Below are 16,125 nucleotides of genomic sequence, written 5' to 3'. Positions count from 1 at the left end.
GTTTAACCCTGCCTTACCTTCTTTCTGAGGGTGGCTGGATCAGTGCAGAAGAAAAGGAATACTAGGAAGGTTAAAATGGAAATGACACAGCAGGCAAAGGGATTCTACAGATTGTAGAGAAACATTGATTGTCTGACTTTTGATTAACACTGTGGTGGGGCTATGACCAACTTCTGTCCTCTGTTGATTAAACAGCTCCACCTGTCCAGTCACAGAATCCTCAGCTAGGACTGGGGCCATGGCCTTTGAGCTAGGACAAAAGCTTTATTCTAATTTTTTAATAATCGTATTTATTTATTTTATTTTTGTCTGCACTGGGTCTTCATTGCTGCTTTCGGGCTTTCTTTACTTGGGGTGAGCAGGGACTACTCTCTAGTCGCTGTGCACGGGCTGCTCGTTTTGGTGCTTCTGCTGTTGCACAGCACAGGCTCTAGGGCTCAAGGGCTTCAGTAGTTTCGGCTCACAGGCTTTAGGAGCGCAGGCTCAGCAGTTGTGGGCGCACAGGCTTAGTTGCCCTGTGGCATGTGGAGTCTCCTTGGACCAGAGATCAAATCAATGTCCACTGCGCTGGCAGGCAGATTCTTAACCACTGAACCACCAAGGAAGTCCAAGAACAAACACTTTTAAAGACCAGCTCAAAACATGCCCTCAGCTGAATGTGCTACTACGTGAAACCCAGAATCAACCTGCAACTAACTCAATACGAACAACACATGATAACAACATCTGCCTTAGTTCTTGCCTTGGGCTGTTTTCATTTGTTTTATCATTGCTACTTGGTTTCCATGTAGCAATGGACTGGCCATCCAGATTTCCACCTTTTCACTGCCCCCACCACACCTGTAAACCTAGCATACCAACACTGTTATTTGCTAGGTCTCTAAATTTAATGCTCACAAGACTTGTCTGGGGAGCTTTCTTAAAATGCAGATTCTAAGGCTCACTCTAGAGAGTGTAATTTAATAAATGTGGGAAGGGGCTCAGAATCTGCATTGGACAAGAATCCCAGGGGATTCTGGTGTACGGGTCCCCAGATTACATGTTAGGGTCACCACTAAGCTGAATCCGCAATACAAGTAACCCATGCAGAGTCAAACTCACAAATTAACATTTATTAAGAAATCTTTGAGAGCATAGCCTTAAGTTTATGTATGTGCCCATTTTTTCCAAGGTGTAACCCGATGGGAAGCCATGCTGGAATACGCCTATGATCCAAATGTGTCAGGCAGGACAAAATTTCCTCCCTAGGGAGAGGTGCAATAACACTGATTGCATAATATTACCCCACCCTGGCTTTTATCATTAGTCATAACAATTGACTGAACTGACTCCAATGCTGCCAGGTCAATTGATGAATATCCAGGGTGTGTAAACCCCTTCCCTGTCCCCTCAAAGGGCAATAACACAGTGCAACTCAGAAATCAGGCTGCTTGAGCAAGGATCAGACAACCTTTTCCACGTTGTTCTTAGAGTCCCCAAAAGCCTTTGTGGTTAGTGAGATCAGTTCCTTTGTCCTGCAGAGAAGGAGGAGAAGATGACAGACGCTGCAATCCCTTTGGAAGTGAGAAAAGCTGCAGGTTGCTAAAAGATTTATTCTTGAATTCCAATTCATATGATCCAGCAATTCCACTTCTGGGCTTTTCTGAAGAAAACAAAATCACTCTGTTGAAAAGATAGCTACATCCCCGTGTTTATTACAGTGTTATGTATACATATATAAGTCCGCTTCAGGGTATAAGTCAAAAGAAATGAAATCACTGTCTCAACGAGACATCCACACTCCCATATTTATTGCAGCTTTATTCACAGCAACCATGGTATTGTCACAGTCTAAGTGTTCACCAACAGATGAATAAAGATAATAGATAATGTATTATTTATATCATAGATATGTATATCTACATGAGATATAATACAGATAGATGATCTAGATATATATATACGTATAATGGAACATTATTCAACCTTTAAAAAGAAGGAAATTCTGCCGTTTGTGATAACATGGATGAATGTAAAAACCATTTTACTATGTGAAATAAAGTCAAACAGAGAAAGACAAATACCACATGATATCACTTAGTTGTGGAATCTAAGGGGAAAAGATTGAACTCATAGAAACAGAGAATGGAATGTAGTTGCCAGAAGCTGGGAATGAGGCAAACAAGGACAGGCTGGTGAAAGGGTATAGACTGTCAGTTATGAGATGACTAGGTATGAGGATCCATGAGAAATATTGTGACTATTGTTGAGAACTCTGTACCGTATAATTGAAATTTTTTAAGAAAGTAGATTGAAGTTTTTCACTACCCTCATACAGAAAAGGTAAATATTTGAGTTGATGAATGTGTTAATTAACTCCATGCTGCAATCCTTACACAAGGTACACATATACAAAATCATCACAATGCATTCTTTAAATATTTTACAATTTTATTTACTGGTTATACCTTAAGAAGGAGCTGGAAAATATATTTTAATTAATTTATTTATTTTCTGGCTTTGCTGGGTCTTCATTGCTGTACAAAGGCTTTCTCTAGTTGTGGTGAGTGGGGGCTACTTTCTAGTTGCGGTGCACAGGTTTCTCATTGCAGTGGCTTCTCTTGTTTGCAGATTCTTTCCTAAGAGAAAATGTTAAGGACTTCCCTGGTGGTCCAGTGGTTAAGGACCTGACTGCCAATGCAGGGGACATGAGTTCAATCCCTGGTCCGGGAAGATCATATATGCCCATGTGTACAAATACTGAGACTGTGCTCTAAAGCCTGTGAGCTGCAACTACTGAAGCCTCGAGCCCCCTAGAGCCTGTGCTCTGCAGCAAGGAAAGCCACTTGGGGCTCCAGGATGGCTGGTGCCTCAACCTTGTCTGGGGTTTCCTGGGTTGTAGGCTTCGCCACTGCAGGGGGACAGGAGGTGGGGGGAGCCAAGGTCACAGGCACTCTGGGGGTTGAAGTTCAGGGGTGCCACAGCTGCAGGCAGGGATCTGGGCTTGCAGGCACCTCCATGGCTGGAGGAACAGGGTTAGAGGCCCCACTGCTGGTGCTGCCCAGCTCCGCATGGCTGTGAGCACTGCTGGAGTCGGGAGGCCACAGACCTGTGTGCCCCCTCCCCTGTTCCTACTGGCTTTTCTGGGGCAATGGGCCCAACCATTTGCAGCCAGGAGTCCAGGATGGCAGACACTGCTTCCACTGTTGCCTCAGTTCTACCTCCTCTATGTACTTCAGCCCACCCACTTTTAGATGTACAGATGTATGGGACTCTTTGGCATCCTGTTGTGCTAGAATAAAGAAGCCTTGTTCAGTTACAGATGTTTTACTGCTTGGAAATTGAAGCAGAGAGACAAAGCAAGTGTCTCATGCAACCATGAGGCTGGATAATCTCTACAATTTCTTAAATCTATTCACCAGTTGAGGAACATTTGAGTCATTTCAGTTTTGAACTATTATGAATAATGTAGCTGTGAACATTTGTACACAAGTCTTGTGTGGACATATGTTTTCACCCCTTTCAGGTCAACACCTAGGAGTGGACATGATGGGATGTATAGTAAGTGATGTATCCACACCTTCACCCCCACCGTGGGTGGAAGCAGAGTTAGCTGAGGAAGTCCAGAGTCCCAGGCCTGAACCAAAAGCCAGAGATAAACCCAAATTCTCAATGTCTTCATGAATTAAGAGTCCTAAGCCTAGAGTAAAATAAGACTTTGTCTGGGGACTATACACCCCATGTGGCCTAGTAGAGGCAACCACCCAAAACCTAGCCCCCACCAAGGGAAATCTCCCATGAAAGATAATTCCTGTGGAAGACAAGAAATACGAAACTTATGAGAATGTCAAGTTTTGTAAAAATAGCCTGAATAATTGATACCCCCCCAATCCAATAATACTATCTTAAAGGTACTTGAAAATAAATGTATATTAACCTGAAGATGGTGTCCTGGGCAGTGAGAGGAGCTATGGAGCTGCTAACAAACATTGAACATCAGCTAGTCTATTGCATTTGTCAGAAAAATTCCCTAGACCACTTGAGTGAGCTGAGAGGACACTGTACAATTTGGCCATGAGGGAAAGTGCACTGTACCTTTTGACAAAAAGATTGGCTTTCACAGAAGTATGGATTGGGTTCAATTTTCTTCAGAAGAAGAGCTTCACAATATACTACTACAGGAAAATCAGGCTACTGATGGAGTAAAGCTCCATGTTGAAGCTCAAAAACCCAAGGATTTATAAGGGGATCAAGCATCTGATGAAGAGAAAGATTTTTGAGACCATCACTGCCTATTAACCAAGGTAAATAAAACTTAAATAAATAAATATGTATTTAATTAACTGTGTTTAATTAAATAGTTAACACAGAGATATTAATTGTTGTGTTTTTCTGCACTTCCTTATGTGACTCTTCCCCTGTCAATAAGAAGTGTTCATTTTACCTTAAAAACAATGAGGATGCATAGTAGGACAAGAGCAACCTGTGCTTTGAGGAAGCTTTTGCTTCTAAAAGCAATTATTGAGAATAAAGAGGGAATCTGAGAGGAACAGAGCATAAGCTCTAGAAAGAGAACAGAAGAAACGCTGCTTTCCCCGTGGCTGACTACTGGGGAGACCAGGTGAGAATCACCTGTGTCAACATGGAATGACTAAAAGAACATATTGAATAGAAAAAAGGGATAATACAGAGTATTTGTTCAGTATAAAATTTAAGCAGATTTTTAAAAACACACTAAATAAAAGTATTTTACAAATGGGCTAGAAGGATACCTAACTCACAATGTAGTTTACCTGCATGGAGGGCAAGACTAGGGATGAGGGAGTAGCAAACTGTGATCGTTTATCTCTTGAAAACAGCTACCTAAAAAAAACAGATGGGAAGCAATATGATCGAATGTTAAAAGTTTTAATTCTGGATGATAGGAATAAAAGGTGTTTGTTGTTTTATCCTTTATGTTTTTCTGTATTTTAAGCAGTTCTAGAATGTAAATAAAAGTAAAATACAAATATCCAGCCAAGGTTCTCAAGATAGATCTTTTACTTTCTTTTTATAAAGTTAAGTCCATTTTAAACAATCAGCCTTGACATTATTAAAAGGTATTCCTTGAAAAAATAAAGTTTTGTTAGACGTTTTAAACATTGGGAAACTCTGGTTGTAGTTTCAGATTTCATACTTCAGATGCAACAGGATGAAACCATTGTCAAAGAGAGCACAAAGTTTGACTCTTGTTCCAACACAACACCTTGTACACACCCATTCATTCCTCCCTGGCCCCTCATTCTTCCCAAGTCCTGTTAGTGTTTTCCACTGAGGAAGCAAGATATCTTACTTCAAGGCATACTCATTTTCCCTGTGCTTTTTTCTCTCTGAGGAAAACAAAACATTCTATAGGCGGAGCTTGTGAACAACAGCCTCTTTAAAAACCAGAGCCTCCACCCTTACCTGACCACTTCAGCGCCAGCATCCTGCCCAGAAAAGACACAGTTAGCCAAAATGATCCCTGGAGGTTTAACTGAAGCCAAACCTGCCACTCCAGAAATCCAGGAGATTGCTAACACGGTGAGTGAATGCAGCCCAAGGAAAGGTTTGATCCCAAATCTTGGTTCCTAGCTTGGCCCTGGGTTAAATATGTTGGTGAACAGGAAAACCGGAACATGGGGAAATGAGTGGTTTTGTTTGGACTTCCTTCCAACTGAAAATTTTTTCAGATAAAATCTCTGATAATCCTGAGAGTGATCTTGAGCAAGTCACATCCCTTCTCTGAGCCTCAGATTTCCCATTTGTAAAAGAAGAATTTTTATGGGATCATCTCTAAAGCTCTCACAATGTTTGATTCTAGGATTACTAATTCAGCTTCTGATGAAATTTGTCTTTTCTCACTGAGTGTAGCCAACATGTAATTAAAGTCTGAGGCTGTTAACTATTGATGAACTAGACTTTAAATGCACTATAGGAAAAAAATTTTAATGAGTTAAATGTAGAATAAATCATAAAAATGATCCACTTACAAACTTCCTACAAACTTGTCTCAATGGACAATGTTTTAGTATTTGGGAGATTACACTAATAACTAATAGAGAAGTGACATAGTCTATGGTGATTTCAAAATTGACTATGGTGAAAATAGAACTCAATGTGTTTAGCAGGTTAACATATTTTTCTAAGTGTTGTCTGATTTGTTATCACCTATCAAATAAAAATTGATTATATTACATTTTTATGAAAATAAAAAATATATAAATTACTATTTTAGATTTATAAATTGTTGCCCTATTTCCTTACGTCATTCCTTCCTGCCCTTTCATTCTATGACACTGGAAAAGACTAGCTTCATGTGTAAGTGGAAGAGATAGGATTCTCTATGTTAGAGCACAGAGAAGGTCTCTTTTGCCTGGAATTCTATCACTCATTCTGTGGGGCTAAGTATTTTCCTTTCAAGTGTTCTTTTAAAACAGTAAATACCTTCTCACTTGTCCTTTCTTGAAGAAGACAATATTAAGTCACTAATGCCTTCACTGGAATCCCTATATTGTCAGTGTTCTTAAACTTGAATGGGCACACGGATCACCTGGAAGTCTTGTTAAAAGATCAGATTCTGACTCAGTAGGTCTAGGATAGGCCTGGGATTCTGCATTTCTAATCAGCTCTGGTGATGCCCAGACTGTGGTCCCTGACCTCACTTGCCTGCAGGACTAGAGATACAGGGTATTCTGAGAAGCTGACAGGAGATAGGCTTTCTAAAATCAGAGGGCAGCAAAAGACTCTCAATTTCATCTGTGAAGTGAAAATAACACCTCTTGCCTTGCAACTCCAAGCTGTAAGGACTAAGAGCACATGCATAAAAAAGACTTAGAAGGAATTCCCTGGTGGTCCAGTGGTTAAGACTCCATGCTTCTAATCCAGGGGTCATGGGTTCAATCCCTTGTCAGAGAACTAAGATCCTGCATGCTGCGAAGCAGAGCCGAAAAAAGAAATGACTTGGAAGTGACCGTGCATAAGTGAGGCATCACAATTGTTTCCTTTGATTTTTGCTTGAGATTATTCCTGACCTGGGAAAATTCCTGAGACTCTCCAGGGACCAGAGCTGTAAGGGGGCTGGGAATAACAGATATTTGAAATATAGAAGATAGAAGGTGCAGAAAATTGTAATGATTTTTATAAAGCCTATCTTGGTTTGCAAGTATAATTTTTTTAAGTAACAACTTATAAGAAGGCCTTGCATTATTAATAACATCTATCAGTAAGCCACACCTTAAATGTATAAATTAAGTTGAAAGTGTGTTTCTTCCAGCTCACCTTGGGCTTCAACTCTGTCAGAGAGGTAGAATAAGAGTTAATTACTGAGTAGCTACATCAGCCCAGAAAGATGCTTTGCAGTTTTGATAGCCTTGTCCTTCACTCAGCCTTTCATTTGAATTTTATAATCCCTGGGGGAAGGAGGGAAGACATCACGTCAGTTTTTCAGATGATGAAACTGAGATTCAAAGAGGTTAATAATCATCTAATCAAGAAGTTAGCCTATCTCCAGATTTATGGCAGCAACATGATGAAGCTTGTGGAGTGAGGGGAATATACTGGGAGGAAACAATGTTGCAAACTTGCCTTCTCTGTGCAAGCAGCCAGCCTCCCTTTAAATCAATATGAAAAATGAATATCAATGAATCATTTCTTGAATACCTCTTAGGTGTCTAGCATTGTGTTAAATGTTATAGAAGATCCATAAGGACTATAAGATATAGCCCCTGCCCTCAGGAAGTTTACAACCCATTTAGGGAAGTCAAGATATCTAGAGCATAATATAAAACATTTTCCAGTTAAGTGCTTTTTCATAATCATAGGTTTGGAACCAGGAAAAACTTTAGGGATTACTGGTCAAACGTTCTTACTTTCAGGTGAATAATTCCTGTGTGGCAGCTCTGTTCCTCCAGTACTAATCTCCCAATTATCACTTGTATTCCCTTAGTCACAGGAGACAGCCTCAGGTGACAATTCCCAGTTTAAGGGCTGGAATATTGAGGAATAGTTAGCATAGAAAACATTTTAGCACTTTCACTTCAATTATACCATTCATTCACCCACAAAAAAACCCCAAGAGGCAGATATTACTCCAACCAGTTTTTTGGTGAGGAAATTTAATCAACACCTTCTCCAAATTATAGAATTATTTACATTCCTGGGCAGGGCCAGGGAAATGGATATATGTAGGTAATTACATTCTCAATGTGATTTGATAGGGTCCCAGGGAAGACCTCCACTTACCTGTCATTTACCTTGAAGTCTTATTCCTTTGCTGTTTTACTGTGTTTCTAGTTTAAAAATTCACCTATTAAAATGCAAATATACTTGGAGGAGATGAAGTTTATCAGCCTTCCCTGTTTTTATCAGAGAGCTTCTCAGTGGAATTCGAGCTGAAGGAAGGACCCATTAGGGAGGCAAAGAGAGGAGGAGGAGGTCATCACACATAAAGGGGAGAGCATCAAAGAAAAATGATGACCACAGGCTCAAAGAATTTGACATCAGAATGAAAGAGAGAGCTTGAATCAGAAAGAGAAGAAAACCAAACAAAGGGCTTGGGGTTGAGAAGTGTTGAACATTTTTGAAGGCAGAAGGAAGGACTTTCTCTATTCTGAAGATAAGAGAGACTGGATGGTAATAGGTGGTATCAGGTATTAAAGGCTGTTAATGGTACTTGGATCCAGAGTGTGTGTGTTAGTTGCTTAGTCGTGTCTGACTCTTTGCAATCCCATAGACTGTAGCCCTCCAGCCTCCTCTGTCCATGGGATTCTCCAGGCAAGAACACTGGAGTGGGTTTCTATTTCCTTCTCCAAAAGGAACTATAGAAAGAAAGAAAGTGAAGTCGTTCAGTCGTGTCCGACTCTTTGTGACCCCACAGACTGTAGCCTACCAGGCTCCCCCATCCATGGAGTTTTCCAGGCAAGAGTACTGAAGTGGGTTGCTATTTCCTTCTCCAGAGTACAGAGGAATAAAGCCCCTCCTTCAATATTCTCTCTACCTCTCTTCTATCTTCTTTCCTATCTGAGGAGACAAGCTATTATGAGGGAAAACAATCCTGGTTTCTTCATTCAGAAAACATTGATTTGAGAATTTCCTGGTGGTCCAGTGGTTAGGACTCAGCATTCCCACTGCTGAGGGCCTGAGTTCAATCTCTGGTCAAGTAACTAAGATCCCACAAGTCACATTGTATGGCCAAAATTAAAATGTAAAAAAAAGAGAAAACCAATTATGTACACAGTACTGAGTGAATTGCAATAGGAAGAGAAGGGACATAAACATGGTCCTACCCTCAGGGAAATTTGTAAAATAAGTTGAAGAAAAGGGATACACACAAGGAAACAAAGACTCAAACATGGCCCCATCCCTGAATATGTGTATTTAATATGTGTAATTAATTACTTAAGATGTAAATTATTAATATGTGTGATTAATTATTTATTATGTAAACACTTAATATATGTAATTAAGGACCAAATGAAGGGCCCACTGGCAAGAGCCTCTGGATCATTTTGGCTGATCCATTATCTTATGTCATATGTGAAAAATCATTGGATGAGAATTCTGAGTATGTTTATATACAGGAAAGAAATGTTATAGCAATAATTTTTATTTTTAGAAATAAGAGCTATTATTACACACACACAGATGCATACACACAAAACATACACATGAGCACACACATCTCTAAGTCAAACCTGGCCGCTGAATACCATAACTTTTGTCTGCCAGGACACCACACAAAACCTACAACAAAAACAACACACAAACACCCCATCTGCACACCATTATGGACACACCCGGGAGCTTAGCATGCTGTGGCTCTTACTCACCCACAAATGTGTGTTCTCCTCTCTAACCACAGCCTTCTCATCAAGCAGCTCTTCCATCGCCCCCACATACAGAGAAGCTGCGGTTCAGCCACACCAGAGTCCTTCAGGCACTTAACCTCCCTTCTGCATCAGAGCATGCCTCAGCCCACTCGGTCATTCACCCAGCTGGATCCCATCATGGGTGGTTTCCTATGCTCCTCCACCCTGATTTCCATGACCCCGTGAGCTCTGGCATTCCAGTCCTCAATCAGAGGTCACTCCCACTGCCATCACTTCCTCCTCAGATTCTACTCCAGCTTCAGAGAACTTTGCTCAAGGAAGATGTAGAATCACAGAAAACTCACCCTTTACAAATCTATGAATTCACACCAGTGAATAATGGCTACGGGGCCCTGGGGTGGCCGGATAGCCTTCCAGTCACATCCTGTGGGTTCTTTTCTAGAAACCCTACAGAGGTGGAACTGGACCTCTCGCCTCAGGTTTTCAGTCCTTCCAATCCCCATGGCCTGACCAGATGGCATTTCAGTTCTTTCTCTTAGAAGATTGCAGACATCTGGTGTGAAAACCCTCTGATTTACTTTTCCTTGCTGACTGCATGCCTCTCTCTGGTCTAGGACTTTGTCCTCCTTTCTTAAGGCAGGTGCCATTATTTCTTGTATGCTGGTTGCCTTGCCCCATACTTCTCTGGCCCTCAAAACATAGGCGACAAATGTCCACAGGTCACCTCTCACCAACCCCACTGTACTTGCATGCTGCTACCCAAACTCTCCTTTGTTACTCTCTAACACGTCACAAAAATGGCCTGTCCATGCTGCCACCGTAATCCTTCTATTCGTTTTCCCTAAATTATGCATAGCAAAGTGCGTTTCTGCAGGATGATTACAGACATTTGGGAAGGTAGGAGAAACACCTGTATCTTTGGTGCAGCAAGGCTGAACTCCTCATATCCCAGAGAATTAACTACTCACCAAGACTCCTCCTCTGCAGCAACAAGAAAAGCTTGAACAGCTCTGGGGTGGCTGCACTTTATCAGCTGCTCCTTCCTGATAGCATCCTTCCCCTGGGTTGGACCCCAACCTAAACCGTTCCCTTCAGCACCTCAACCACCACCATGCATGCAGATGGAAGAAAATAAGGGGCAACTATGCACAGCTTAATGTTTGTCTATTTACCACCACACTGGACCACCATTCCCCACTGGTCTTCACCCTCCTAGCACCCACCCTGGGGGGATCTTTCACCACCAACCTACCTTCTTAAGGTTTCATGATCAACTCCTTTCTACTCTTCCCCTTTCCTCCTCCTCACCTGAAATCTCATCATCCAGGTTCATAGCATCCAACAATAGAGCAATACAAATCTGTTTTGCTGGAAAGAAGGAGCAGGGCTACAGGTTTTAAGTACAGTGAACCTGCAGTCAGGGTGCACAGTCTGTCAGGTGTCCATGCACTTATGAAAATGAACAAGGACATTTGAAATCAACTCCCCGATGGAAAATTCTGGACTTGTGGGCTGCATAGATATGATGGAAAGACCCAAATTACAGATTTGGATGTGTTTCTGGGACAATAAAAAATAAAAATATCTGATACAGGGTTCAAAAAATGATAAACCAGATACTCACTATTCAAGGTATTTAAAGCTTTAAGTATGATTAATAATTTTTCATCCTATTACTGTCATGTTCTCTCACAGCCTCAGGTTCCTCACCTGCAAAGTAAAGCTTAAATAGATAATTCAGGGTTTAGTGTCAAGATTAACCCTTCCCAACTCAGCTCCTAACATGACAGGTAGCCAGTATTGGCTCCAAAGGGTGAGGATGGGGGAAGCAATAAGACACTGAACTCTTCCCTAGCTCATTCTCTCTGCACACTTCGCCACTTTTCTCCTCTCTTTCTTGTGCCCTGTCTCTTCCCATTTTTTTCTCTTTTTTCTTCACTATTTGTCTTCTTCCTTTCTCTGCTTTGCAACCTCACTTTCCATCCCCAAAAAACAATCACATTTTTCCCATCTATTCTGGAGATTTCCCAACTATACAGTAGAATTGGCTGGTGGTCCATGAAGTGTCTGCCCTTCAAAAATTGTCTGAGAGCTCAAAGAATTTGCAAATGTCTAAGTCTTTTTTTGGCTGTGCCATGCAGCTTGCAGGCTCTCATTGCCCAATCAGGGATTGAACCAAGGCCCTGGCCATGAGAACACCAAGTCCTAACAACTGTACTGCCAGGGAACTCCCCAAATGTCTAGGTCTTTGAAAATGGTTGTGGTACCTAAACTGAGGCATCAATAGAAAAGGATTCAAAACATTTGCCCACTGAAGAGAAGGACCAGATGGCCTTCGGAGAACCCTAGATGCACTGGAGGCCTGATTGAAGCCATATATGCACATAAAATGTTCAGTTATGGGAAGGGAGGCAACTTCCCAATAAACACGGTGTATCAAACACACACACTTGTTTCCTTTCCTTTTAAGTGATAAGGAAAGGTTAGAGGGGAAAGTCACATCCACAAATATGAAGACAATGAGAGACAGGCAAACACCTCAGAGATATCAACAATATTTTGTGGATTTTTTTCCAACAAAACTTTGAAAGATGGAAAACACAAACAATGTAAAATTATTTGAGTCATCTAGACAGAGCCTAAGCTACATAGGGGAATGTCTGAGTCAGAAGCAAGCAGATTCATGGTGCAGAACTCCAAAATGGCTCAAGCACTGGCAACATCAGAAACTTAGGAAGACAAGAGTGAGCCATGCAGCTAAAACCAGGAGAACTGATGGAAGATGGAGAAGCAGTTACACTGTGCCTAGGTCCTTCCCTCTCACTATTCTCCACCTGAAAGACAAGCTATTTCTAGTCCTCCACACAGACAGAAGATTAGAACTCTACTCTTAGCAGAAACTGAGTCAGAGAAACCATAGCGGGCACTAGTGTATCATGCCCAGCTGAGAGCAGGATTTCAGTATAGGGATACCCCGTACTGAAAACTGATGGACTTAGGAAAAACTTACATATTCCATTTGAGATTCTCTAGCTGCCTTTTCACGCTTGGTTCAGGAATGCTGGCATCTAAGCTTGTATGCCCCTCTGGTAGACAGAAGGATGGCCTTCAAAGATGGCCACATTCTAGTCCCTGAAACCTTCCATGGCAAAGGGACTTGCAGATGTGATTAAATTAAGGACCTTGAGATATGCTATACTATTTTTGCAAATTTGAGTCTGAAATTTTTTTTAAAGATCTTTTTTTAATGTGGACAATTCTTGTTGAAGTCATTATTGAGTTTGTTACAACATTGTTTCTGTTTTACATTTTGGTTTTTTGATCACAACGTATGTGGATTCTCAGTTCCCCGACTGAGGATCAAACCTGTATCCCCTTCACTGGAAGGCAAAGTCTTTAACTACTGGACCGCCAGGAAAGTCCCTGAAATTATTTCAAAATAAAAAAATTTTGTAATTAAGTAGGAATTACTGCTCTCCCACTTTTATTAATCAAAGATATATTTAACTATTTGCAAACACATATTTAACAAATTTGTAAATCACGTACATGGAGTTCAATATAGCTTTGGTAATTTGTTTCCTCTTGTTGACAAAAAATTGATCAGCTCATTTAAGAAAGAAATGGAAATTTTATTCGAGCTGAATTTGAGGATTATAACCCAGGAAGAGCATCTCAGAAAGTTCATCTAATGTTCCACCCATTAGAAGTCAAGGCACAGGTATATAAGTTTTTGAGACCAAGGTCTGTACATCAAACTATGTTTAGTTGACAGTTTATTTAATCCAGATCTAAGCAGCAATATGGTATGTCATGTGACACCTTACAAGATCAAGGAGGAATATTATCTTTGAAGGAGTTGTCTTGTTGATGCTAAGAGAACGTTGCTCTTTATGGTTGAGCAGGTATTCCTGCTAATGGGGGTGGTTTGGTCAATGCATACTGCGGTTACACAATGCACAGTGTGGGCCAGGAAAGGGGAGGCCAACGGGCAGAGAATTTTTTGTTGTTGTTTAAATTTCTCTTGTCTTGCCATAAAAACATGACTTCTATTTCATACTCTTTTCGTTTCTTAAGGTTAAACCGCAGCTTGAAGAAAAAACAAATGAGACGTATGAAGAATTTACAGCTATAGAATATAAAACTCAAGTGGTTGCTGGAATAAATTACTACATTAAGGTTAGACTTCAACATTCACTTCAGCACTAAAAGATATTGTATCTTTCATTTTATGTGATGTTCCCTGTCACCCTTACTTTATCATTTGTTCCTTCTCCTTGTCCTAAATCAGAACACCTACCTAGCAATCACTTCCCAAGTGGTAACTCTCAAACTTGGCACATGATGGTACATTTATATCATCTTTTTCTTGTGATATTAGAAGGCTTTCTTCTACTGATTCTTAACTTAATTTCCTATAAAGAAAAAGATTCGGAATTCAGAGTGTATTTAGCTCATAACCATGGCTTCTTCATGTGGGATCTTCGGGATGTGGGGCTAGACCAGATGTTACCTTGAAGCTCTTTCTGTCTCAAAGCTTTGTGATTTTATGTGCCTGAATTGAATGAATTTAAGGAATGATTTGAATCAGTAGCTGAGAAAATAATTTAAACCACTTTCACCCTTTAAATAAGCATTTTGATTAATGCAATTTAAATACATGGGGACTTCCTGATAGTCCAGTGACTAAGACTCCATGCTCCCAATGCAGGGGGCACAGGTTCGAGCCCTGGTCAGGGAACTAGATCCCATCTGCCACAATTAACAGTTTGCGAGCCACAACTAAAAAACCTGCATGTCACAATGAAAATAGAAGATCCTGCCTACTGCAACTAAGACCCAGGGCAGCCAAATAAATAAATAAATATTTTAGAATTTTCATTGTCTAAACCAAAAACAAAAGTGGAAATTCTTATCATAGTTTTCTAGGTCCCAGATTCATGTCCAAACTACCATTTCAGTCTTCATACACATGATTTCCCAGGAAGATCCCTTTATTTTAGAAGGAAAACTAGATTCTCCATCCCTGGGCCCTGCTCAGTTTTACCTCTGGGCATTTATAAAGCAAGTTCTAGTATAGATATGGGAACAACACATCCCAAATTTTCTAGGGCAATTATGATTTTCTTCTTCCTCAAACGATGTGACAAAGTATCCCAATTTGGGAGTCAGAAAATAGAATCACAGAAAAGGCTGTCACCTGTTTTCTTGATCTGTGCATCCTAGAAAATAAAATGTAACTCTGGATTTCATTTGTGTACGGGACCTATGCCTCTTGCCATATCTTTAGCCTGCCCTTTCTCTTATAAAATAAAGTGGTAGGTTTATGTAAGTGTTAGCCACTCAGTTTTGTCTGACTATTTGCAACCCCATGGACTGTAGCCTGCCAGGCTCCTCTGTCCATGGAACCAAGGGTCTAAAAATGGTGGTCCAGGAATGTTATTCCAAAAGAGGTTATTGCAGCGACGCCTTTATAGGTTTGTAGATTTTTTGTTTGATATGGATCCACACAAATAAATCAATCTCCATTTTCTTTTTCAACTTCCAGATACAAACAGGTGATAATCGTTATATTCACATTAAAGTATTCAAAAGCCTTCCTCAACAAAATCAGTCTTTGAAACTTACTGGCTACCAAGTTGACAAAACCAAGGATGATGAACTGGCCGGCTTTTAGCAGCGTGTTCCTAAGGTGGTCGATTCTTTCCTCTGGCACCTGATTAATGACTCCTGCTAATAATAAATGTAGCTATCAAAAAAGAGGCATTCCTTTTCCAATAAATTAATCTCTTCAACTAGTTCTCGTCTATTTTATATAATAATAATTACCTTTTCTTTCTCAAAATCAACTTATATCTTGAGACATAAGAAATTCCATAAAAACTGATATCAACTGGAAATCTTAGAAAAATTACTGAGGTCTAATGCAACTGTTCATGGGGTTCTCAAGATAAGAATACTGAGGTGGTTTGCCGTTTCCTTCTCCGGATGAGGAAAAAGATGGAAACAGTGACAGATTTTATTTTTTCTTGGCCTCCAAAATCACTACAGATGGTGACTACAGTCATGAAATTAAAAGATGCTTTCTCCTTAAAGAAAAGCTATGACAGACCTAAAAGTTGGACACAACTCAGCGACTGAACAACAGCAACAAACATGTGTCTACATGCTTTAGTGTATACAAATGTTTTTATTTCTCTTGGGTATATACCTAAGAGTAAAATTACTGGTTCAAGACAACTCTGTGTTCAAAGAGTTACATTCAAAGAACTTATGAACTGCTTTCCAAAGCAGCTGC

The 16,125-nt window shown here is 40.4% G+C and overlaps 1 protein-coding gene across 1 annotated transcript; it reads left to right on the top strand.

The window, feature by feature from the left end:
• Nucleotides 1-5,452: 5,452 nt before the first annotated feature.
• CSTA (cystatin A) lies at nucleotides 5,453-15,509 on the top strand. Its single transcript, XM_061167942.1, has 3 exons — nucleotides 5,453-5,541; nucleotides 13,905-14,006; nucleotides 15,376-15,509. Exons 1-3 carry the CDS (start codon nucleotides 5,476-5,478, stop codon nucleotides 15,502-15,504), a joined length of 297 nt encoding a protein of 98 aa, XP_061023925.1. The 5' UTR covers nucleotides 5,453-5,475; the 3' UTR covers nucleotides 15,505-15,509.
• The last annotated feature ends 616 nt before the right edge of the window (nucleotides 15,510-16,125 follow it).

Source organism: Dama dama, chromosome 19, assembly GCF_033118175.1.
Source record: "Dama dama isolate Ldn47 chromosome 19, ASM3311817v1, whole genome shotgun sequence".
In the NCBI taxonomy this organism is placed as follows: domain Eukaryota; kingdom Metazoa; phylum Chordata; class Mammalia; order Artiodactyla; family Cervidae; genus Dama; species Dama dama.
This window is presented reverse-complemented; position numbering and strand designations above follow the sequence as displayed.

Bases quoted from the DNA above. Each gene is read 5' to 3' on its own strand.
- CSTA (XM_061167942.1), top strand. From the start codon at position 5,476: ATGATCCCTGGAGGTTTAACTGAAGCCAAACCTGCCACTCCAGAAATC. The intron at 5,542-13,904 runs GTGAGTGAATGC...TCGTTTCTTAAG, and splicing joins TCCAGGAGATTGCTAACACG to GTTAAACCGCAGCTTGAAGA. The intron at 14,007-15,375 runs GTTAGACTTCAA...TTCAACTTCCAG, and splicing joins GAATAAATTACTACATTAAG to ATACAAACAGGTGATAATCG.